Raw genomic sequence first — 26,441 nt, 5'->3', positions numbered from 1 at the left:
ATTTCTTGATTGACAACATATTTCTTACGTTTGGAGGACGTGTTTTTCAACAGACTTTCGACATTCCAATGGGAACGAATTGTGCCCCTCTTCTTGTCGACTTCTCTCTATTATTATGAGGCTGACTTCATATAGGAACTTCTTACAAAGAAGTTAGCAATGTACTTTAACTTTACTTTCCGCTATATAGATGATGTTCTTTCACAAAATAATTCAAAATTTGGTGACTATTTCGAATGCATCTATCATATTGAACTAGAGATAAAGAATACAACCGATACAGTAGCCAGTACTTCGGTACTGGCATGAAAATACGGATTTTTTGTGTTATTAAAATTTGCTGTTACAAAATATTATAAATTATTATAAATTAAGGAATGTATCTCCCTCATTCAAAGCTCTGATTCCTTTCACGAATTTGGCTATACTTTTTGGACCTTTTGGATTATAGCTCTTCATCTTTTATATAAGCTTTGGATTTCAAATTATTTGGCTACGAGCATCACTGAAGAGACATGTATTGTCGAAATGCGCATCTGGTGCAACAAAATTGGTACCGTTGATTTTATTAAGTCGGCCTCATATTTTGACTTACATCTAGAAATTGACAATAAGGGTCGGCTGAAAACAAAACTTCACGACAAAAGAGATAATTTCAGCTTTCCAATTGTGAACTTTCCATTTCTAAAAAGCAACATTCCAGCAGCACCTGCATACGGTGTATATATCTCCCAATTGATACGATATTCCCGTGCTTGTATTTCCTATCATCATTTTCTTGGTAGAGGGTTGTTGCTCACAAGGAAGTTATTAAATCAAGAGTTCCAAATGGTGAAGTTGAAATCATGTCTTTGTAAAGTTTACGGACGCCATCACGAGTTGGTTGACCGTTTTGTTCCTTACGTCGTAACTACAGACCCCTTTCCTTTTATTAATGTGACCTACCGAATTAAACTATTTGCCGGAATAATTATTTCATTAGCAACACGACGGGTGCCACATGTGGAGCAGGATCTAAGATCACCCCTCCTTTTTGGTAGGGTTCGTGTTATTTATTCTTTAGTTTTTTTATGTTGTGTCATGTGTTCTATTGTTTGTTTGTTTGTCCTTTTCATTTTTAGCCATGGCGTTGTCAGTTTTATTGTCGATTTATGAGTTTGACTGTCGCTCTGGTATCCTTCGCCTCCCTTTTAAAACAGAAATAATTTAATTTCACCGATAAAACACGCTTAGAAATATTAGAATTGAAGAAATTTTACCAAAGACAATAAAATATTTGTACTTGTAATAAGTTACATAATAGTAAGTAAATTCTTGAAGAAACATATGGTACTCTGATATGACATTTACTGTTACAGTCAATTAAGTACAAAAATTATTAATTTGCCATGTTTCAATTGATTTCATGTTCTTCAACACTAGTACAATCGAAATGTAAGATACTAGTTATTCGATGCTCTATAAAAGGAATTCCCATCTTTGTATTGGTAACAGTTTTCTTGTAACTTATATAGTCACTTAGTGAATGTGTTCATGTTGCTCATCGAACATCGAGCATTAACAACAAAATTGGCAGAAAAGGAGACAACAAAAACATCAGAAAAAGTATTGGCAGTGTTAAATCCATTTGAAAGTTGATTTCAAGAAACCGCCCTGATAAATGACAAAATATTGTATTGGATAGTAACTTTAACAAAATAGTTTTGTGAACTTGTCATTTGTTCTGTCGTTTGTGGGGTTTTTTTTCACGAAGGAAAAAAAAATAATTCAGAAATTGATCATGTTTTTTCTTGAACTATCAGTCACTGTAAAATTCAATTATGCTAATGTGACCAACTTTGAATCGACGTAACTGTGAGCACGTTCGATACTAGTACAATATAAATAACACATAGCTGAGAAGGTGATAGAGCAGATTGTTACCCCGAGAAAACAAGATTGACAACGCTTTTTCAAGGGGTACCCAATCTGCTTTATCACCATCTCAGCTATGTGTTATTTAATTTATTATACTAAATGCCTTATCATTACTGTCTTTTACAGGTAGATTTTTTAAAGTAATTTCTATGACGTCACGTACATAACAACGTTACGAGTATTAGAAAAAAAAATGAGGCAGGATATTTTATTTTTTTATTTTGACAGTCAAATAATAAAATCTGAGCCAAAACTTAGAGCTAGGCATTGTATTTAATAACTTGATGTAAATTCAAATCATTGTCCTTTAATTATAGATTTTTGATTGGTCTTTACGAGAGGGTGACATTAAAAAAAAATGTCACCCGCGCAGCCATGTGATAAAGTTAATTAACACCCTCGTATTCGCAAATCAAAATGTGGCATTTTAACGTGAAGTATAATAAATTTAAATGCCAAACTTTATATAGTTCCATTAAACCGTGCCCGTAGATGCCGCCAAAATTTCCTCGTGCCTTATGCACAAAACATCAAACTTTAGAAATAGTACGTCATATTGCAGAACCAGTATCAGAACTTGTTATACTAGTTCCCATCTATATATAATTACTGCAAATAGCAATGGAGATCCTTCAATGATACAATCTTCCAAATATATGGGACCTTCAAAGCTATCTGCCTATACAATCTCAGAAATGGAAACAAATATTAAACTTTAAAATATCAAACAACCGGAATAATGCTCTTCAAATTGATACAGTCCACAAGACGTCCTTTCTTTTTTTAAGTTAAAATATTGCTTTGTGATTACCCTTGTATATGTTAAAAAAGGTTGATATGGTAAATAATATAATTTGATCCTGTATTCACAAGTTCGTGAAAATTTGCATATAGGCTATTTTTTACCTGATTAAATCAAATATGTAATAAAAATATACCTTCATGTGCTACTTTTTGAGTAAAATGAGGTCGACATTTTGTATATTTGTTCAAAAATTCAGATTTGTGGCCGTAATTTCTTTTTCGAAAGAAAGACGTAACTTTTTTTGTTTTACAAGATAAACACAAACTGTTTTTTGTTAAATAATCGGTAATTTCTGTTTTTTATAAGTATCATAAAAAATTATGCATTTCTAAAATCAGAAATAACTCATTTTTATCAAATGTTCATGAAGTGAGGAAAATACGTAATTTTTTGCTGCATGTTTATCAAACTTAAAAAAAAACCTCTATTTACAGTTTTATAAAATTTGGGTCACATAATCTCCCTGTAAAGTGAAACAAATTGCTGTTTGAAAAATAAGGGTCCATGAACTCGTTTTCAAATTAAATCAGTTTGAATGATAAAAATCAGTCGAAAAATGCATCTTTTCCCGATATGTCACAGTTTGACGTCGCGAAAATAACATTTTACGTTAGCAACGTCATTACATCCCCTGTAACTGTATCGTATGCCCTTAATCTTATAGCTATAAACCATATTAAAGGGAAAGCCGCACATCCCCTACAGTTCATTGCAACCTACAATTGTAGATGTTCGAAAATGTATACTCAAGAGTAGGATGATGACACGTACATATATCCTACAAGCTGATAGGCATAAATTCAGCAGGTATGAAATTGCTCCAACATGTTAATTGTGCAATCAAGAACCAGGAGACCTTCCAACTATGCTTACTATCCGCTCCTTGAGTGATACAAGGAAAGAAAATTTCAAGTCATTCAAAACTTATATAACCAAATTCATCAGGAGAATGATTTGGAAATAGACATTATAGATAGACATAAATGCACAGGCCTTGTTATTGATTGTACAAACTTCATACATATATTTAGTGAAAGCAAGCTCAATATAGAAGAACTAGAAATGCACACAAGAGATATGTGCTTCAAGATGCATAACTGGAAATTAAAATTGATAAGTGTGTAATGGTTGTTGACAATTATCATTCAACTTTCAGAAAACTAAGTCTATTTTTAATAAATTCTTTTGAAAAACTACGGATTTTCTTATCACAGGCAGAGATTAACTTAGTGGTATTTGGAACAATTGTTTGGAATTTTGGGTCCTCAATGCTCAACTTTGTACTTATGTAGATGAAACGCGTCTTTGACGTATTAGATTATAATCCTGGTGCCTTTGATAACTAATTTCACCACTGGGTCAACCCCACGGCTGGTGGACGCTACCTCTCCGAGAGTATCACCAGCCCAGTAGTCGGCACATCGGTGTTAACATGAATATCAATTATATAATCATTTTTGTAAATTTCTTGTTTACAAAACTTCGATTTATTTTGAAAATCTAAGGATTTTCTTATCCCAGTCATAGATAACCTCAGCCGTCTTGGCACAACTTTTTTGGAAGTTTGGGTCCTCAATGCTAGTCGACTTTGTACTTGTTTAGCTTCTCAACTATTTTGATTCAATCGTCACTGATGAGTCTGTAGACAAAACGTGTGTCTGTCGTATTTAATTATAATCCTAATACATTTGATATCTATTACAAACACCTATATGTATGTCCCCAATGCTCTTCAACTTCATTTGGCCTTTTTTTCATTTTGAATTCAAGTGTAACATACTAACTGTTTTGTAGATTAAATGCCCGTCTGGCATACAAAATGTTAATCCTTGTTTCTATGATGAGTTTATAAACACATAAAAAAAACAACTTTCTTCATGATGATGCCTTTGTATAACAGTCTCATTTGTACTTATAATAACAGAAGATGTATCAATACTTAAATTATTTGATTGATTAGACATTATTTAAGATTAATATCACAATAATACAGCCATTTTTAATTGCAACTATAAATATACATATACCATACAACATAACAAATAAACTTAAAGCTATAATATACATTATCAAATGTAATATAATATGAAATAAAATAGCTTAGAATTTGTTAAATGGAAAAAATATTTGAAAAGAAAGACATCAACAGAGATAAAATTTTAAAATCAATTTAAATATCACAGTTTTGCTACATAACTAAAAATCATAAACTAGGAAATGCATGCTATGAATTGACAGATATATTTTCTTAACTATATACTCATCTATAAAAAAAGGGACTGTTGAGATAGACACAATTCACACATACAGTTCAGTTAATATATCAACTAACCTAAAAGAGATCATATGAAATGAGGGATTTATTTTCTTGACTTATCAAGTACATAAATAAAACATATCAATAATCCTGGATATGTCAACTTTGGCTAAACACCAAGAAAGTCTAAAAAGACAAAATTGTAATAATATAAACTGCCACGAATTTACTAGAAGGAGCTTAACATATGTTTAAACAAATTGATTAAAAAGATATTAGTTTGGGCAATTCGGCATTTCTGTCATTATGTTTTGGACATTACATATAATTCAATTTCTTTTCCTGATAGAAAAGGCCTTTAACCTTTAATTTTATTTGGTGGGTGCAATCAAGTTTAGAATAATACATAAGTAAACAAATATATGATTATAAATATCAACAAATTTACAACAGTAATAGTCAACAACTTTTTTTGTACAATATAGTGTGATGCAGTTTTATATTTTCAAAATGGTATCTTATAAAATGCTTCGCAGAGTGCAGCCTCATATGACTGCAGAGGTTGACACTGAACAGTTCGGGCAAGTTTGGACACAATATTCGAGTTTTATACTGTCTGAATTTGGATTGTAATCAAATTTTTTACATTATATAGGTTTCTGACACAAAATAAATGTGGTGAAAGATCTAAGTATAAAAACATGAATCTCCTACATATGCAGCTAAAATGTAAACAGAAAAAGGGAACTTTTTGTCAACTCCTAATTGTGATAAAAAGTGATGAGACATGAAACTGACATGTAAAATTTATCACTTGTTAATCTCATGAGAGAGTCAGGCAACAGGAGGTGTTGTAACTCATGTTCAAATTACAATGTGTAATAAAAACATGTCTCATCACAATGTATCTATTCATTGATAAAACTAACATTAAAATCCATAATATAACATTAATTGGCAGTTTTCTTTTATTAATACAAAAATGTACATAAAATAGGTAGATAATAATACGTTGGCAATGGTTTCTGGGAAAGATGAACACATTTAATAAATATCAATGTCAATTATAATTTAGTCCACCATTAAATAAAATTTCATGAAAGCTTGTTTTCAAACCATAATAAAATATATTCTTTGAGGTATTATACATGTAATCATAAAGTCATGATTGCTCAGCACCTAGTTTCATTCCTTTTTGAGTTCATGTGTTTCCCTCAGTTTTGTTTTCATCTTGAATTGTAGCACCATAAACGATGTATGAGATTTGAACATAGGTAAACTTCTGTTGCCTGTAATGAACCATTCCCCATTTGTTACATTTTTTATATGTAATAAAACCAAACAAATGTTAATTGGGGGTAACTCTTGCGTGAAATGTGAGTAATGATAACCCAGTACTTATTGCTACTTTTCAGATGGGTTCACGTTTGTGTTAGATTAAAACGTCAAAACAAAAATTATCCTAATTCATAAACATTCCTGAAGATACAATTTCCTGTAATTTATGTAACTTAATGTTTGCGTTCAGCTTTATAGCAATTTATGAGGTACACATCTATTATTATTTCTTACACCATCAAGGAACAGAATTAACATAATTTTATTTACCATTACAAATGTTGCTATATTGATATATTTTTTTATAAATCAACAAATTCGATCAATGTCGACTTAATATTATTTATAAATTAAATTCAATTGATATCAACACATAATGTACAATATACAGTTCAATAAAATAATCTTTAAAATATTCGAAAACAAATGACTAGACTTCTGATTGAAATCACTTGACATTAAAAATATGCAAAGCTGATTTAATTGAAAAAAAGGTCAATCTATATCCATCAGCAATACTGCCCTACTTGTCAGATCTTTTTCACCTTTTCAGAACCTAAATGCTGTGGGTATGTTTATGTTTATTATTTGTACATAAAATTGAAGAAACAAAACATGGTCATTTGTTGGATATTCACTCAGGACACTGTTAACCTATCACTGTTTAGATGTACCCTTTTAAAAACATTCCCATAATGCATGAAACCATGAATTTCGTTTCTGCTATAAGGAAAACAGAACATCATAAATTACACTTGATACTAGGTTTCTCAATGCAAGTGGTTTTAAACTTCCAATAAAAATGAAGATATTTATACAAACAAGGATAAAATTTACAAAACTCAATCACAGATAACAATCAACAACAGCAAGTTAAATATAATTAAGTCATTACACTTTTTTAGTGTATGCATGTGTACACTTCATATATCATCAAATTGACTACTAATTTTGTTGCACATCAGAAAATTGTAGATGACCATGAATATGAAACAAAACTTTGTATAAATCAAGTGTATATAAAGTGCTTTTCTGGATATTCCACCATAAAGAACACTTAAAACTTAAACAATTGAAAGCCATATATGTAAAAGTATGTAGAAACTTTGATAGACATTTGATCAAAAAGCACATAAAAAACCCCAAATTTGTATAAGGTAAATATTGCCTGAAGGAGGAGGAACTTTTAAGTTTGTAAGTTATTTTTAAATTGTATCAACAGTGAATATTAGAAAAATATTTAGCAATTCTTGCAGTTATTGAGCTAATATCATCAACAGGAAAACAAAAATACTAAAACATTTTTCCTGTAGTAAATTCTGACAGATTTATCCAAAGACAAATCAAAATTTTGTATATCTGATTTGATGAAATTTTGACAAAGGTTTTTTAAAACTATAACATGGTTTGTTACTAAATTATACCTGTTTTAAGTTACTGGTCTCTGAATCTGCTATTCTAATTTTGCAATTTTCAGTGGTAATTAGTTGTTATTTAATCTTTTTTATTCATTTTCCCTTTTACACTGAAATCAAAAGCTACCAACAATCATAAAATAAAGTTGTAAAATCATTGCGTAAAATCACTTTGTTTCATGTATTTTTTTCTGTCACAAGATAAACTGTATAGAAATAAGAAGATGTGGTATTACCATTTCTTCCTGTCCACATTTTATTTACCTAAAGTATATTAGGTATATTTTGGCAGTATATTTAGAGATTTCTTTATTATTTAAAGAAAGAATAAAAAAAAAACTTGACAAATAAGGTGCAAAAAGGATGAGATTTCTACTTAAAAGAACACTTTAAATAGAATAAACAATTGCCCTTAAATAGAGATTAAATTGAAATAGTTTGAGACCCTGAGATTGGATAGATATTGATGTACAACTTTCTTTATTGTTGAAAACTTTTCTTGATACTACAGTTTGGAAAAATCCTGCTCCATTCATTAACCACTTCATGCTCTATAGAGAAACAGAATGACACATCAAACATTATCATCCTGGGGCAGGACTGTAGGATTCTGAAAAGAAAATGTACATGGTTAATTGTAATAAAATAAAACATTATCATCCTGGGGTAGGACTGTAGGATTCTGAAAAGAAAATGTACATGGTTAATTGTAATAAAATAAAACATTATCATCCTGGGGCAGGACTGGAGGATTCTGAAAAGAAAATGTACATGGTTAATTGTAATAAAATAAAACATTATCATCCTGGGGCAGGACTGGAGGATTCTGAAAAGAAAATGTACATGGTTAATTGTAATAAAATAAAACATTATCATCCTGGGGCAGGACTGGAGGATTCTGAAAAGAAAATGTACATGGTTAATTGTAATAAAATAAAACATTTTCATCCTCGGGCAGGACTGTAGGATTCTGAAAAGAAAATGTACATGGTTAATTGTAATAAAATAAAACATTATCATCCTGGGGCAGGACTGGAGGATTCTGAAAAGAAAATGTACATGGTTAATTGTAATAAAATAAAACATTATCATCCTGGGGCAGGACTGGAGGATTCTGAAAAGAAAATGTACATGGTTAATTGTAATAAAATAAAACATTATCATCCTGGGGCAGGACTGTAGGATTCTGAAAAGAAAATGTACATGGTTAATTGTAATAAAATAAAACATTATCATCCTGGGGCAGGACTGTAGGATTCTGAAAAGAAAATGTACATGGTTAATTGTAATAAAATAAAACATTATCATCCTGGGGCAGGACTGTAGGATTCTGAAAAGAAAATGTACATGGTTAATTGTAATAAAATAAAACATTATCATCCTGGGGCAGGACTGGAGGATTCTGAAAAGAAAATGTACATGGTTAATTGTAATAAAATAAAACATTATCATCCTGGGGCAGGACTGTAGGATTCTGAAAAGAAAATGTACATGGTTAATTGTAATAAAATAAAACATTATCATCCGGGGGCAGGACTGTAGGATTCTGAAAAGAAAATGTACATGGTTAATTGTAATAAAATAAAACATTATCATCCTGGGGCAGGACTGGAGGATTCTGAAAAGAAAATGTACATGGTTAATTGTAATAAAATAAAACATTATCATCCTGGGGTAGGACTGTAGGATTCTTAAAAGAAAATGTACATGGTTAATTGTAATAAAATAAAACATTATCATCCGGGGGCAGGACTGTAGGATTCTGAAAAGAAAATGTACATGGTTAATTGTAATAAAATAAAACATTATCATCCTGGGGCAGGACTGGAGGATTCTGAAAAGAAAATGTACATGGTTAATTGTAATAAAATAAAACATTATCATCCTGGGGCAGGACTGTAGGATTCTGAAAAGAAAATGTACATGGTTAATTGTAATAAAATAAAACATTATCATCCGGGGGCAGGACTGTAGGATTCTGAAAAGAAAATGTACATGGTTAATTGTAATAAAATAAAACATTATCATCCTGGGGCAGGACTGGAGGATTCTGAAAAGAAAATGTACATGGTTAATTGTAATAAAATAAAACATTATCATCCTGGGGTAGGACTGTAGGATTCTGAAAAGAAAATGTACATGGTTAATTGTAATAAAATAAAACATTATCATCCGGGGGCAGGACTGTAGGATTCTGAAAAGAAAATGTACATGGTTAATTGTAATAAAATAAAACATTATCATCCTGGGGCAGGACTGGAGGATTCTGAAAAGAAAATGTACATGGTTAATTGTAATAAAATAAAACATTATCATCCTGGGGCAGGACTGTAGGATTCTGAAAAGAAAATGTACATGGTTAATTGTAATAAAATAAAACATTATCATCCGGGGGCAGGACTGTAGGATTCTGAAAAGAAAATGTACATGGTTAATTGTAATAAAATAAAACATTATCATCCTGGGGCAGGACTGGAGGATTCTGAAAAGAAAATGTACATGGTTAATTGTAATAAAATAAAACATTATCATCCTGGGGCAGGACTGTAGGATTCTGAAAAGAAAATGTACATGGTTAATTGTAATAAAATAAAACATTATCATCCTGGGGCAGGACTGTAGGATTCTGAAAAGAAAATGTACATGGTTAATTGTAATAAAATAAAACATTATCATCCTGGGGCAGGACTGTAGGATTCTGAAAAGAAAATGTACATGGTTAATTGTAATAAAATAAAACATTATCATCATGGGGCAGGACTGTAGGATTCTGAAAAGAAAATGTACATGGTTAATTGTAATAAAATAAAACATTATCATCCTGGGGCAGGACTGTAGGATTATTAAAAGAAAATGTACATGGTTAATTGTAATAAAATAAAACATTATCATCCTGGGGCAGGACTGGAGGATTCTGAAAAGAAAATGTACATGGTTAATTGTAATAAAATAAAACATTATCATCCTGGGGCAGGACTGTAGGATTCTGAAAAGAAAATGTACATGGTTAATTGTAATAAAATAAAACATTATCATCCGGGGGCAGGACTGTAGGATTCTGAAAAGAAAATGTACATGGTTAATTGTAATAAAATAAAACATTATCATCCTGGGGTAGGACTGTAGGATTCTGAAAAGAAAATGTACATGGTTAATTGTAATAAAATAAAACATTATCATCCGGGGGCAGGACTGTAGGATTCTGAAAAGAAAATGTACATGGTTAATTGTAATAAAATAAAACATTATCATCCTGGGGCAGGACTGGAGGATTCTGAAAAGAAAATGTACATGGTTAATTGTAATAAAATAAAACATTATCATCCTGGGGTAGGACTGTAGGATTCTTAAAAGAAAATGTACATGGTTAATTGTAATAAAATAAAACATTATCATCCTGGGGCAGGACTGGAGGATTCTGAAAAGAAAATGTACATGGTTAATTGTAATAAAATAAAACATTATCATCCTGGGGCAGGACTGTAGGATTCTGAAAAGAAAATGTACATGGTTAATTGTAATAAAATAAAACATTATCATCCGGGGGCAGGACTGTAGGATTCTGAAAAGAAAATGTACATGGTTAATTGTAATAAAATAAAACATTATCATCCTGGGGCAGGACTGGAGGATTCTGAAAAGAAAATGTACATGGTTAATTGTAATAAAATAAAACATTATCATCCTGGGGTAGGACTGTAGGATTCTTAAAAGAAAATGTACATGGTTAATTGTAATAAAATAAAACATTATCATCCTGGGGCAGGACTGGAGGATTCTGAAAAGAAAATGTACATGGTTAATTGTAATAAGATAAAACATTATCATCCTGGGGTAGGACTGTAGGATTCTGAAAAGAAAATGTACATGGTTAATTGTAATAAAATAAAACATTATCATCCTGGGGCAGGACTGTAGGATTCTGAAAAGAAAATGTACATGGTTAATTGTAATAAGATAAAACATTATCATCCTGGGGTAGGACTGTAGGATTCTGAAAAGAAAATGTACATGGTTAATTGTAATAAAATAAAACATTATCATCCTGGGGCAGGACTGTAGGATTCTGAAAAGAAAATGTACATGGTTAATTGTAGTAAAATAAAACATTATCATCCTGGGGTAGGACTGTAGGATTCTGAAAAGAAAATGTACATGGTTAATTGTAATAAAATAAAACATTATCATCCTGGGGCAGGACTGGAGGATTCTGAAAAGAAAATGTACATGGTTAATTGTAATAAAATAAAACATTATCATCCTGGGGCAGGACTGTAGGATTCTGAAAAGAAAATGTACATGGTTAATTGTAATAAAATAAAACATTATCATCCTGGGGTAGGACTTAACACTCTGAAACGAAAATACACATGTTAATTGTGATAAATTAAAACATTATCATTTAATGGCAAGACTGTAGCTTTCTGAAACGAAAATATACATGTTGATTGTGATCAAATAAAACTATATCATATAAGAGCAAGAATGTTGCTTTCTGAAACAAAATGCACATGTAACACATTAAAAACATAGATTTCTATGGACAATTCTGTAGCACTCTGAAATGAAATATATAATATAGGTGAAAATTTAGAGAACATTCTTCTGGGCAAAATTTTATGTTGCATGAGCTTGTGAATGAATAACATATTCTGCTAGGAATAGTATTTACCATCACCTTTATTGTATAGGCAAAGCTTGAATCATAGTGCTTGTGAGGGTAAAAATTGATATCTTGCATGTTCATGAATATTTAATTTTGTGGTTTTGTCGAAGTTGGTGTACAAGCCTTTTTTTCATATGTCATTCGTTAAAAAAAATATTTTGTGGTTCACATGTACCATGCCTCTTTTCATGTCCATTTTGGATTTTTCTTGGAATTCAGTATTCACCAAATGGAATGTGTTCCAATGACCATTAAATGAAAAATTGTAAGGGTTCTGCAGAACCCAGTGTCTTTCCTATTATAAAATTAACTTCTGTTCACTGGCAGAAAATACAAAGTCCATTTATAGGTAAAATACTGATATACTGTGGAGGCCGACGTAATGTAGGATCGCTATGTCTTGCTTTTGCAACAAAAGTCACAGGCTTGACAACAAATGATAGGACTGTATAGATAATTTGACTTACCTAAGTACAGATCCCTCACTGACTTGTCTAGTTCCCAGTATGTCTAGTTGTTCTAAATCTGGACAGTTAGAGGCAATAGCATTCAAATCATCATCACATACTGTCCTGTTACAAATACAAATAAATGTATCATATCAATGCAAATCAAGCTACTAAAATCAATTGAGTATTTCTATATTCTGATCAGTAATATTGACCATATTATTATGCTTTATTTTCAACAATGATCATCATATTACTCCTATAGGACACTAAATTTTCCTGAAAGGTCATTTTAAAAGGTTTGAGAGATATACATGTACATTAAAATTGAAGAAGTGAAAAAAAGAAATTTATACTTTCACCTGTAACAATATCTAATTTTATCCAATCTGTCTTTTTGGTATCAATTTCTATATATGGTTTATATTTTGTGTTTTTGTTTTAATAAATATCAATAATTGTTTTATTTATCTGGTACCTTTATTTAAAATTTATCTTTACCTGTTGGCAGTTAAGTATAACTTTTTGATTTTATGACATCTATCAACTAGATCCAGGTAACAACAACTTCCTGATCTTAGTTCTGGACTGAAAAATAAAAATAAAATAAACATAAGAACACACCCTTAAAATATCTAAACTACTTTACAATTTACTGATCATCCATAGGCACTTATCTCTGAAAAATAAATACCTTTAAATTTTCAAATAACACAAGAAACATAACTTATATTTTAGAGAAATTACACTTGGTCCAAAATTTACATTATATTTCAATTTGGTAGTTTTCATCCAATTGAAACTAGTTATATCATCAATCTACATTATTTTATTAGCACTAAGTTAAACATCATTTTGTAGATAAAGGTTAGAAAAGTTGACAAATGAACCAAAAGTGGTTGCATTTATGAGAATATATTACCATATATTAAAACACTGAAGTTTGATAGTTGGATTATCTCCCTTATTTTAGATTATAGGACCAATATTGTATTCCTTTATGTACATCCACAGGTATTGTTCTACAACTGTGTAAAGTTATCAGTATATGTGTGCATTTTTTTCACATTCAAGGTGGTCATTTGTTGTACATTTATCAAGTTTGCATCATATCATTAGAATTTAGAGGTGTTTTTGTCTTATTTATTATCCCATTTTTTACTGTTTTGTTGATTTTTTCATGCAAGTTATTAATAGTGTTGTTGTTGTTGTTTAGTTCATTTGTTGTGATTTTTTTTTAACATTGAAGCATGCTGTTTAGAACTTTTGTTGGTTAATATTACATTTTTGTTATATTCTAGTTTGTTGTGATGTTTCTTGTTTGTCCCTTTTTGTCTTTTTAGTTAACTCACCACCACCCTAAATCTAGTTCCTCTAAATCTGGACAGTTATAAGCCAGAGCCCTCAGACCAACATCTGTAATAGTTCTAGATCTCCACAAATCCAAGGATTTCAGCTTCCTATAATATATAAAAATACTTTAGAAAAATGGTAATTTTTGAAATCTCAAGAAGAGATTTTATATGAATTTATAGGGTTAAATATACTTACCATGAAATTACATTTATATTATATAGAATATGTTTGCTTTCACAACATGTTCTCATCGCAATTACCTAGGTGATTAAAAATTACATCCATGAGATGTACTCACCTACGTCATAGTTCACCTGTGTAACATACACTAGCTTTAGTTTTAATTTGTCGTTTAATTGAATAATTTCAATTAAGTGAACAAAAAACTGAATTTATTCCAGGGGTGGTGGTGGATTGTGGTAAGTATATTTAACCCTATAAATTCATATAAAATCTCTTCTTGAGATTTCAAAAATTACCATTTTATATGAATTTGGTTAAATATACTTACCATGAAATTACATTTATATTATATAGAATATTTACTGATTAACAAGCAGTATTTCATTTGGTGGAGGATAAATTCTCTCACACACATGCAATTTCAACATATAAAAAATTATGTGAAACTTTTTTAAAAAGTAACTCCATTAAATTTTGTAAAATACGGATATTAGTAAAAACCGAAATTACTGAATTTATTATACAATGAAGCTATGCTGCATAACTATATGTATATCAATGGCAAACTTTGCAGATTGTATAAATACAAGTATGCAAAATTAATAGACTTGATGCTGAGTTGTCTCAATGGCACTCACATGTATATATATACCCCATCTTTCTATATCTGATAGATAAATAATCTGCAGGTCAGTATAGAAATAATTATATTAAAGCTCCTTCATTATGAGCTAAATGTGTTGTAATATTGATGCGACAGTAAATAAGCATTTATTTCTGAATAGGTTGTTCTTTTTGCTTGTACAAATCGACAAGAACTAATCCAACCTTAATTTCATTAATTCCACTTTGAAACTTAAGTTTATTTGGAAACATTATTACCTTTCCATTGTTTTCTCTATATTAATATAATAACAGATAATATATGATTGCTGTCGTCTTTTGATAACCTGATCAATATCACATCTTTCGAAATAAATTCTTTTCTACTTAATTAAAGAATTATAATCAATTAAAATATACTTTGTAAATAGGTGTCCTTAATACAATCAAAGTTTATTAAAGACTCAAACCAAAGTTGTTTCATGATTATGCGAAATCTGGATTAATCTTTAAACTTTTTTTAAAGTTATAGTCCCTGAGAATTTGCTTCTCTGCTAGATATACTACTTTTAATATTTTATAGATTTAGAATAAAATATTTTCATCAAGAGAAGTCTTGTACTATTGTCATATTGTATAATGACAATTCTCTAAACTGACTAAATTTTAAAAATCTGATAAAATTTCTATGAGTGATAGAACCTTTGAATACAATGTCTACCATTTCAACCATGAACAATATTTTAGTTTTGTATTGGACTACTCAAGTGTAAAAATACAGAAATGGACAAATCAGTGGAAAAGTTCCAGTATAAATGTTTCCATTGATATACTACTTCAACAGAATATTTGGATGTTGAGCTGAATTAAAGCCATGATTGTTGTCCTTATAAATCTAAAAAGAATGCTAACAGATGATTTTCTCCAGCTATGAAAAATCTGTCTAAAATAAAATGTTTTGATATTTCTAATTAACATTTCACAACGGTTAACTTTCTAGAATATCTTGCCATGTACAGTTCCAAATTTAAGGAAACAAAAATTTGACATAATGAACAACTCTTGTATGTTGCTCTTGACAATTGTTTATATTAATTTCAGAAATTATTTCGCTATCAGAAATACTAAAATGCAACTTGTCAAATATATTTCTATAGTTGTATTTAAAGAAAAACACTTGTTTGGCAATATGGAAAACACTTGTACTAACTTGCAGTATCCTTAAGTGTTCTTAGTTATTTCAGAAATGGTTTCACTATCAAAAATGCTCATTTTATTTCTGTCTTGGTTCACCTCATCTGAATCCTATACATTCTGATATGATTCAATATATATCAACCAAACATCTTTTGGTATATCATTTGGTTAACTTAGTCACTCAGAAAAAATTTGCATTTGTCCCCAAATTTGGCAAAAACAAAATTAATGTGATTTAAATAATCACATCTTTCAAAACAATATTGAATCAAAATTTAAAGTAATTGTTTAAAATAAACACATTTCAATTTGGTGTAGCATATTCTTGTATGAGATACTAACTCTATGCTATATATCTACAATGTATATTATTCTGGCTGGTAATATGGAAATTGAAAAGTGAATAATTACCATTAATTCCGAGATTAAAATCACATGCATTCGGAAAACCTTCCTGCATGTAGATAATACACAACTTGACTTTGACCAGACTAGATTTTTGTAACTTTATGCTTATAATGAGCAAAAATAAAAATAAACAGTGACATTTTAATATTTAGGTATAATATTAAGAAATTGTCTCGCATTTGATTTGATATGATCATGGAATTATCATACTATATTTTACTTCCATGTACTATTCTTAGACTATTGAAAGCTATTTGCTTACTATTCATCAGTCTTTTGAATAAATTGCTTTTCATTTATTTTGCTGTTAGATTAACTGCTTCTACACTGGTGCTAAAATTTGAGATTAGAGAACCAATTGAAAAGTATATGTATTATATGTTTATATTGGTACATCATGTGTTACTCCAAAAATAAACAAAAAACTCTTCTTTTTTACTGCATCTCGTAAAGACTGACTAAATAAAGGTTTATATAAAGAGCTGTATAATAGATAGTTTCAAATCTTGAGAACTACTTCAATTTCCTAGACCTGATAATGTCTAGCATTTTAAATAAATCCTGCATCCACAATGCTTTAAATCTTATTTATTTATTTACCAATATTTTACTAATTTTTGTACAAGATCTAAATTAATGATAATCTTGTTTCTATAAATCAGCATATTTGAGTCCTCTATACTTCAGAATTCTGAATCAATATTTAACACTAGGAAAAACAATGTGTAGCCATTGCATAAACTGTTGGGTTCTACCAATCTCACATTAAGAATAAAACAGACCCAATGAATGAATCCTTATAGCAGAAATTTGCCCATCTGTTGGCATTGCTTAGAAAACTTAAGATGTAAATTAAGGCATAATTTTCTATCTTTAAAAGAGCATCCAAACTCCTTTTGCTTTCATGATTGGAAGATATATGTATAATTTGACAGTGATTCCCATATAGTGAGGGTAAGATAGTCTCTTAAGTCTTACGTTATCACCTCTTTTTTGTGTACTCAAAACAAAACAGAATTAGTACATATTATATTATATGCATTGGCAATGTACACTCTGAATTATGTAATCAATATACAAGCCATTACCTTGAATGAGTCTTTGTGAAATGCATCATGGCATCCCCTAAACTCTTTATTCAATAGACATTCTAATGTTTACATAAAAACATATAAAAGCCTTTGTTTCCTTACTGCCGACAAAAATAAACAATTGGTTATAGCAGTTTATACTTATAATATTCATGTTCTTCTTGCCATAAGTAAACTGACCATGAAATTTAATATTAGTAAAAAGAGTTGTCACAAGCGATCAACTGTATTTAGAACAGTGCTCCATTCTTACTGTCTCCATGTCTGTTAGAGCATTGGAGAATTATTTATCAGTAAAAAAAAAAATTAATATTTACAGCAATTTGCTGTTCTGGAAAAATATTTCAGGCTTCTAAGAATTACTGTCCTGATTTAAACTGGACATATTTAAAAGAAGTATGTATTGGTATGCTTAAAGTTTGAACTGCAATCACATTTGTATTGTACTAGATAACAATGTATTATTTTAGTGTCTTTAATATCTGTCTTGACTATTTCCAGACACTTGTTCAATATATTATCAATATGAGCAAATATGTTAATTGACTAAACTATTGGTTCATCACAAAAAACAATGTGCAACCAAATATTAGCTATGCTTGTGTTGTTTTAAAATATAATAAAAGTAGACATAATGTTCCCTGGTTGGAAGGATGTCTAGAAAAATCAGATAGACCTGGACTTAAATTCACTAGTCTGATTCTAATTTATTTTATTTGCAACAATCATCCACGTGCAATTCTATTCTATGCTCCATAAATATCAATGTGCAATCAATAAATAGTTATGATTTAATTTTATGTAAGATATCAAATCTGTATTTTATTAGAATGAATGAAACTTACAGATTCTAAATCATGCATGTTGTTCTAGTTCCTATGTTTCCTGTATGAAACATGTCAACATTAATCAAATAGACTTGGACAAAATCCCTATTCTATTTTTTAAATTCTATAGTGATCCATTGAGCACGTTTTATTTTCAATAAATATGGTTCATGTTCCCTGAATGGAAGGTTAACCAAATAAACATCATCAGTTGTGGGCAAAATCCCTATTCTGATTGTGATGTATTTATCAACTGTTAAAACAGTATCACTGTTGGTCTACGCTCCCTGTATGGAACATTTTCCAAATAAAACAATCAGAAATGGGCAGATTCCCTTTTCTGATTGAAATTTATTGAACCAATTGAGGTTCTAGTCACAATAGTGGTATACGCTCCCATACGGACGTTTTCCACATTAAAATAATCAGATCTGGTCAAAATACCTATTCTGATTTTAATATAGTTATGTGTTTACAGAGTCTCGTGTACCAGGCGTACACGTAGCAGACTGCAAATTGTAAACAATCGACTGAACCAATTGAGGTTCTAGTGACAATAGTGGTATACGCTCCCATACGGACGTTTTCCACATGAAAAACAATCAGATCTGGTCAAAATTCCTATTCTGATTTTAATATAGTGATATGTTTACACAGTCTCGTGTACAGACTGCAAATTGTAAACAATCGACTTTATCCAAACTTTACACTCGACCCGTTTCGTAGCATTGCTCTAATGCAGTGAAAATCCGGTCACCTGAGCGTGAAAAAAAGAAATAAACATCCGTTTAAATATATATCTTTTTAAAAACGTAGCACTCACGTTACATGTCCGATTTTGACAGCTAACTTCTGCCTTTCCTCGGACCCGATTTAATGTTTGAAAATGGCGGCTAAACAAAGGTCATTTTCTATGTCGTCGTATTTCCAGACTCGTAAGCTGTAAAAATGACGAAAACGTGCATATCAGAAACTTGGCAGAAGCGCTGTATTCTGATTCACATTAAATTAATCGTATACCGATATTCCAAAAACAAATAATGTCTTTATAAAACATAAGGATTTTCAACAGTAAACTGTTAAAAATCCTTGCCGACGAGAAACATGCACTGGTAGACCTATTTGGCAAATGACCGCGATTTTTGGCAAATCTCCGCGGAACGGATAATAAATAGAGGTTTATCGTAAATTTTCCGTTTTATAGAATATTTTGCGGTTCTCCGGAGATTTTCCGTGTCTCAGGGAATTATCCGTTTGTCCGATTAAACTGGTGTGTATTGAGTCAGTGATAGAACCAGTGATGCGTGAGCGACGGTTATTAATAGATCGTTGTATAATCCGTTATCTGTGAGCAGCGGTTATTAATAGATCGTTGTGATTATATACACTGTTTACAACCGTCTTATTACCCTTTTCAGTCGAGAAATAAAAATCTGTGGTTTTGATATTAAAGTTACTTGCAATTTAAATATCGAATTTAGTTCAATAAAGAATAATCTATTTAAATGTGACCAATGAACAGGAAAATGCACGTGGTAACTTTGCAGTACTACAAATATGTTCACCTTACAAAATTCTTCTTTATTGTCATGTTAAGATAAATCAGTTCCTGTAAAAACAGTAAAAACAGGGTCTTAATTACTGCAGATGCCGTAATCCGACATAATGTCATACTGATTTGACACTTGTCTACTGTGAGTAACACCTGCTGTGATATTTTTGCAATACAACATGGACAAGCGGAAGGTCGTAAATCAATCTGTTGATCCGAATTTAACTTTACCTGTGCAGATATTTATTTATGGAGGATATCATAGATACATGTAATAAATTGTATTGTATTCAACAGAGATAATTTAAATACACAATTTAATTTATTAAGACATATTTGCAGGTATACATTGAACATGTTTATTCCAACCAAGAAGGTTTGATATTGAATGTTTTTTTTTTTTTTTTTTTTTATCAAACTTCGATCTGATCAGTCTCGTAGATTATAAACGAGTAATACGTTTATAGTTACACATTGTTACTCTTCTAACTCTTCTGACGTCTTTTCCTTTGTGCTATTAAAAAAAACTCACAATTTTCCACATCAGATCGACATTTATATATATATGAATACTGGAAATCTTTTTTGCGTCCGACACCACGCTCCCCACAAGAGCCCCAAGATATAATCATACCTGTCAATCACTAGTCGCAAGTTGAACATTTTGGTCAGCCTTCCTCGTGCTTTCAATTATGACATCGTTGAGAATTTTTTTTCTTTAAATTGACATGTGAAAAGAATAAAGTGATGGGAAGTTTATTTTACGACCTATCAGAACTTCTTGTGATTCTAAAAAGATTTTTCTTAGGCCGCATTTCTTTCTAACAAGAATTTTGTAAACGTCGCGTGTGTTACTGTTTTCTAAACGCTACACGAGTAGAAACAATTACATCTTTTGATAAATCTTTAATGACCCTGTTTGAATTTTCAGTAATGCATGCAAATGTTGTTGGTAACCAGACTTTTTTACAAACGTAGAAACAAATACTTCGTTTAATCAGGTTGAAGTTAGAAACAAATGCAGCGTTTGTACTAACAAACGACAAACTGTAGACGTATTTTTAGCGTTTGCATAGTTTGTCAAAGTTTCTGAAAAATTTGCAAACGTATGTTTAAAAGAAATGATCAAAACATGTGCGAGCTTAGCCGTTTGCATCGTTTGTGTTAGAAAGAAATGCATCCTTAATGAGTCTGAATCCGTAACCGTCAAAATAGCATGCTTTTCAAAAAGATCAGCCAATTCAAACGTTTTTTTACACAAAGATGCATTACATGTAAATTAAACATTTATTTAAGTATTTTTTTTCCATATCTATCTTTTTCGTATCTATCAATTTGGTTACAGAGTTTATGCAAGTAAGTTGTACCGTGTGGTGCGTTTTCAGATTCATTTCTCAACAACTTCCTGTGAACCGAAATATTTCGGCGGGGGTATCAACGGCGGCAAGCTTACAGTTTAACTTGCTTGAATTTTATTTAAGTCAGTTTATTGAAATAAAATTGAAAATGGAAATGGGGAATGTGTCAAAGAGATAGCAACCCGACCATAGAAAAATTGCAGCAGAAGGTCACCAACAGGTCTTCAATGTAGCGAGAAACTCCCGCACCCGAAGGCGTCCTTCAGATGGCCCCTAAACAAATATATACTAGTTCAGTGATAATGAACGCCATACTAATTTCCAAATTGTACACAAGAGACTAAAATTAAAATAATACAAGACTAACAAAGACCAGAGGCTCCTGACTTGGGACAGGTGCAAAAATGCGGCGGGGTTAAACATGTTTATGAGATCTCAACCCTCCCCCTATACCTCTAGCCAATGTAGAAAAGTAAACGCACAACAATACGCACATTTAAAATTCAGTTCTAAAGAAGTCCGAGTCTGATGTCAGAAGATTTAACCAGATAAAATAAACAAAATGACATTGTTTTTGCAGAAGATTAATTCAGACATTAACGTACTTTGGCTTCCCATTTGTTCCACTGTGTAGGATAACTTATTTACGCATTACATCAGTAATAATTACCAATATTAAAATGCTGAAATGCAAGTTGTATACTTATTATTTTACTAATTTTCGTTTTGGTTCCGTTCAAATTTGCTGTTATAGCATGTATAGATTCCTTGAATTTCATAACTTAGACTTTAACTTATTTAGTTTCAGTTGTTAAATACTAGTCAGTAAAGAGCTAAATATTTTGCCTTCCAGCAGAGCCCCAACAATTAAGCATCAGACGTATACGTGATACATTAATCTTATATATATGTAATATCAGCAATGGACTCCTAGACTTTTTCTCCTTTTATAGCCGACTATGCAGTATGGGCTGTGCTCATTGTTGAAGGCCGTACGGTGACCTACATGTATAGTTGTTAATTTCTGTGTCATATGGTCTCTTATCGAGAGTTTTCTCATTGGCAATCAAACCACATCTTTTTTTAAACGGACTCGTTTAGCATTTGTTATATTCTCAACGGTTGAGAAAAATTCCATGGATGACAAGTCAACTGGGGTTTTGAGTTGAACATTTTGATTGTGTATGTTTATTTGGGTTTGAATAGGATTTATATAGAAGAATAGAGAATATATATGGACAAAAAGTGCACAACAAAGGGCCAAAAAAGTAAATAAAATAGACACCAAGAAAACAAAGAATATAGAATAATGGGGAAAAATATGAAGACTACAGAAAAATTACTTACAACTATAAGACAATATTCAAGACCCTCGTATGTGTTCAAATACAATCTGTATACACTATAGTATATATCTTGCTATAAAGTTCCGTTCTCAATGTAATTTGCTCGAGCATGACTTTCTGATTCTATTTAATTTTTAAATTGATGTCCAGTGGCAAACATTTCTAGAGTCGTGTCATTCAGGAAGTAAATATAAGAAAAAATGAATCTTCATGAGCGGGTTGGTAAAAATAGAGCTCCCTACATGTATATATCTTGTTTAAAAAAATATTTATTTTACTCAGCTATCTTCAAGGCACTATCAAAATAATAAATTGAACACGGGTTTGACAGTCAGTAAACTGTCACACAAGAAATAGATTGAATGTTGCATGTACACTAGTCCAATTTGTAATGTTGTCTTTACGTCCTTCCACATTCTTTTTTTTCAAAATCCGGGATCCGCTTTCGAATATATTATGGTAGTCTGTCAATGGAGCCAGAGATACATTTAACGACCTTGACTGGCTACACAACCCTTGCACGGTAGATAAATACACCATACACAGATACACTGGCTGGTTAAAGGGACAATAAACCAGAAGTGTAAATTGCCCCAGGTATTTTAAGTATATTGTGTGTAATGTGTCAACAGCCACGTGTTAGTGAATTCAAAGATAATCAAAATGATCTAATTCACGTAGTAATCTACCATGCAGCTACGCATCATCGCAAACAACTAGCTTTGCATTGTAAGATATTTAATTATACCCCCGCTTTGAAAAAAGGGGGGTATACTGTTTAACCTCTGTCTGTCCTTCCGTCAGTCCATCAGTCCGTCAGTCAGTCAGTCCGTCCGTCCCATGAATATTTTTCGTCACATTTTTGTCAGAAACTACACTACCAGGATTTCTGAAATTTGGTTTCAGGCTTGATATAAGTCAGCTATACCGTGTGACGCGTTTTCAGATTCATCACTCAACAACTTCCTGTTTACCGAACACTTGTTTGATTTTACACATGATAGCCAAGTTGAAAATTTTTCGTCACATTTTTTTCAGGAACTACAATACAAGGATTTCTAAAATTTGGTTTAAGGGTTAATATAAGTCAGCTATACCGTGTGATGCGTTTTCAGATTTATCACTCGAAAACTTCCTGTTTACCGAACACGTGCATATTTTTACACAATTAATATTATCCACTTGCGGCGGGGGTATCATCAGTGAGCAGTAGCTCGCAGTTTCACTTGTTTTATATAAACCAACATCAAATGCAAAAGAAATATTAGAGATGGACATTTCTGATTAACTGGTGAATTAAAAATTCCATAGAAATCTCATTTATCTGGGTTTATTTTTCCAAGTTAGTCAGTATAATAGCTTAGTCGAAGTGTTTGGTCCGAGGTTTTGTCTTAAAATGATTAGCCGTGTAATTTTTTTTAAAAAAACGAACGGCAAATTGTAATTGAAACAAAAAGAAAATAAAAAAAATAAAAGTTATTACCGGACCATAGGTGATCATAGGTTGATGAATAATCATTTAATTTGTAAAATGAAATATATTTATGACCATTTAGGCACACATGAATATTCAATTTATTAAACGATCGAGGGATACCAGCTATTTCTCCGCGCGTGGCCCTGATGAAGCTCAGAGCATTTCACACAGACGGGCTAAGAATGTAAAGTAGTGAAAATATATAATTTATTAGCTAGCACACCAGTGGCGGATCCAGAAAATTTCATATGCACTAAATGCATAAGAGGGGGCGGGGCGGCCGCTTCAGTTATTCCCTCTATAATCAACCAATTTTCTTTTCCAGCAAAGGAGGATCTGTGTCCTGCATTCTGTATAAAAATGCTAAAAATCATAGGTATTAAAGTTTTATTCTGCTGGACAAGAGATCACCATCGATTTTAAATTTAGAGTATCAATTCTCTGCGTGTCGCCATGTCTATGAACCACAAAGGACCAAAACCATAGTAGCCTTATGTAGTCGTAATCGCGTGTCGATATCGTGTCAATCGTACGGTTGTTTTGTCCGACTAACTAACTTGATACGGAAAATGGTGTTGTTTTTTTTAAAAGTAACCAAGGTCTGTCGTTTTTAACTGTTTATATGAGGGTTTGGATGGGGTTAAATGATTAAAGAATAATGCCCTTAAAAAATGAAGATTAGAGAATAATGAGCCAAAAAATAGAAGATTAGAGAATAAAAGGGTTAATTTTTGGAAGATTAGAGAAAAAAGGGGTTAAATTTTTAAAGATTAGAGAAAAATGGGGTGAAAATTAAATGTTTACAGAATAACAGACCCCCATCCATACCCTCTTATATGGGAATTGGTAAAAAAGTCATAGTTCAAAGTCATTAAAGAGCGTAAATAAGTGTTCCGTGAAAATTGTTTTCGAAAATCTAATTTGTTCATAATTCTTTTATGTAATAAACTTACTTTAATAAATTCGTACCTTCCCTTGTCTGATCACCAGCATGGCTAAAGGTATTACTCCCAAATGTATTGTGAGGTGACACGTTCAGGTATTCAAGCGATTTCCTGTCGGACTTGCAAGTTCATGCATCGCTTCACTTCTAAGGGTATTGATCAGTGTATACGACCGATAACTTGAAACTTTCCATTTTGAACTATCAGGTGTATAGTACATGTAGTATAAATCTCTGTCTTGCGTGTCTGATATACTAGTCATTACTAAACGCATAAGCTTGTTTATAAATTACATTTCTGGTGTAAAGAATATTGTTTATAAAAATCTAAATAATTCCCCCCAAAAAAAAGATTTGATAAAATAAAAATCTGTTTTCACATTTTTTAGGGTAAATTTGGGGAAATGAAAGTACTCGTTCTCAAAAGTGAAGGACAGTTTGAAACATACAAGAAATGTTGATTTAACAAAAATATACGCACTAATCGACCATTCTTTTATACGCCTTGATAGAAAGTTAAGGAACTATAGATAGTTGCAATTCAAAATAATATACATTTTTACATTGAACATAAGAAAGAAACATACATTTTGTTTATTTGGGTTAAAAGTTTTGTAAATAAACTAGTCCTCGTATGACAACAGTATGTTATCATGGGATGTCGATGGACGAAGAAGAAGAAGAAGAGAACTTATTTGAATTAAATACAGGTCGATATTTAACTTGCTTTGGGTTCATCGAAGTTATGGACATAGTAAAATCACAGATTTCTATTTCAACAAGATTGTTCTCGAACAAAGGAAGGAGTTCGTCATCACAATTGTTGGCTATAATGTATAATGATGTGAACATGGTTCTGAAAGTACATTATGCCAAATTTCCTGTTCCGACATGCATGTTATATATGCCACTGGACAAACACTAATTATCCCCAAGGGATGTGAATATTTTGCTGGAAAACTATTGAGTATCAAAGTTTCAAATTAATTTCGGGATTTTTTTTCCTTCTTGGTATTCAATATTCAATAACAGAAAAAAGAATAAACAGTTTGTCCGCTAAATAGGGGTATTCTTGTTATAGTTATATTAAAAAATAGGGATATATGACATTAAATTGGTTCTGTCTTTTTTTTATACATTGTTAAAAAGATGTGTGTTTAAGGTGAACGACACAAGAACCCTGCAATACTAGTACGAGTGTATAGCATGTAAACATTCCTTCTCAATAATATGGTTGTATTGGAAATCTTTTC

At 31.2% G+C, this 26,441-nt stretch overlaps 1 protein-coding gene across 1 annotated transcript in view; it reads right to left on the bottom strand.

Moving 5' to 3' along the window:
- Nucleotides 1-4,701: 4,701 nt before the first annotated feature.
- The window catches only part of LOC134706530 (F-box/LRR-repeat protein 4-like), a 37,816-nt gene continuing 16,076 nt past the window's right edge, over nt 4,702-26,441 (bottom strand). The window contains exons 12-15 of the mRNA XM_063565552.1: nt 14,200-14,307; nt 13,349-13,435; nt 12,866-12,970; nt 4,702-8,342 (exon numbers count right to left, since the gene is read on the bottom strand). Coding sequence (XP_063421622.1) covers nt 8,213-8,342; nt 12,866-12,970; nt 13,349-13,435; nt 14,200-14,307 — 430 coding nt within the window. The 3' untranslated portion in view covers nt 4,702-8,212. The remainder of the gene's footprint in view (nt 8,343-12,865; nt 12,971-13,348; nt 13,436-14,199; nt 14,308-26,441) is intronic.

This window comes from Mytilus trossulus, chromosome 2 (genome assembly GCF_036588685.1).
Source record: "Mytilus trossulus isolate FHL-02 chromosome 2, PNRI_Mtr1.1.1.hap1, whole genome shotgun sequence".
Taxonomy (NCBI): domain Eukaryota; kingdom Metazoa; phylum Mollusca; class Bivalvia; order Mytilida; family Mytilidae; genus Mytilus; species Mytilus trossulus.
This window is presented reverse-complemented; position numbering and strand designations above follow the sequence as displayed.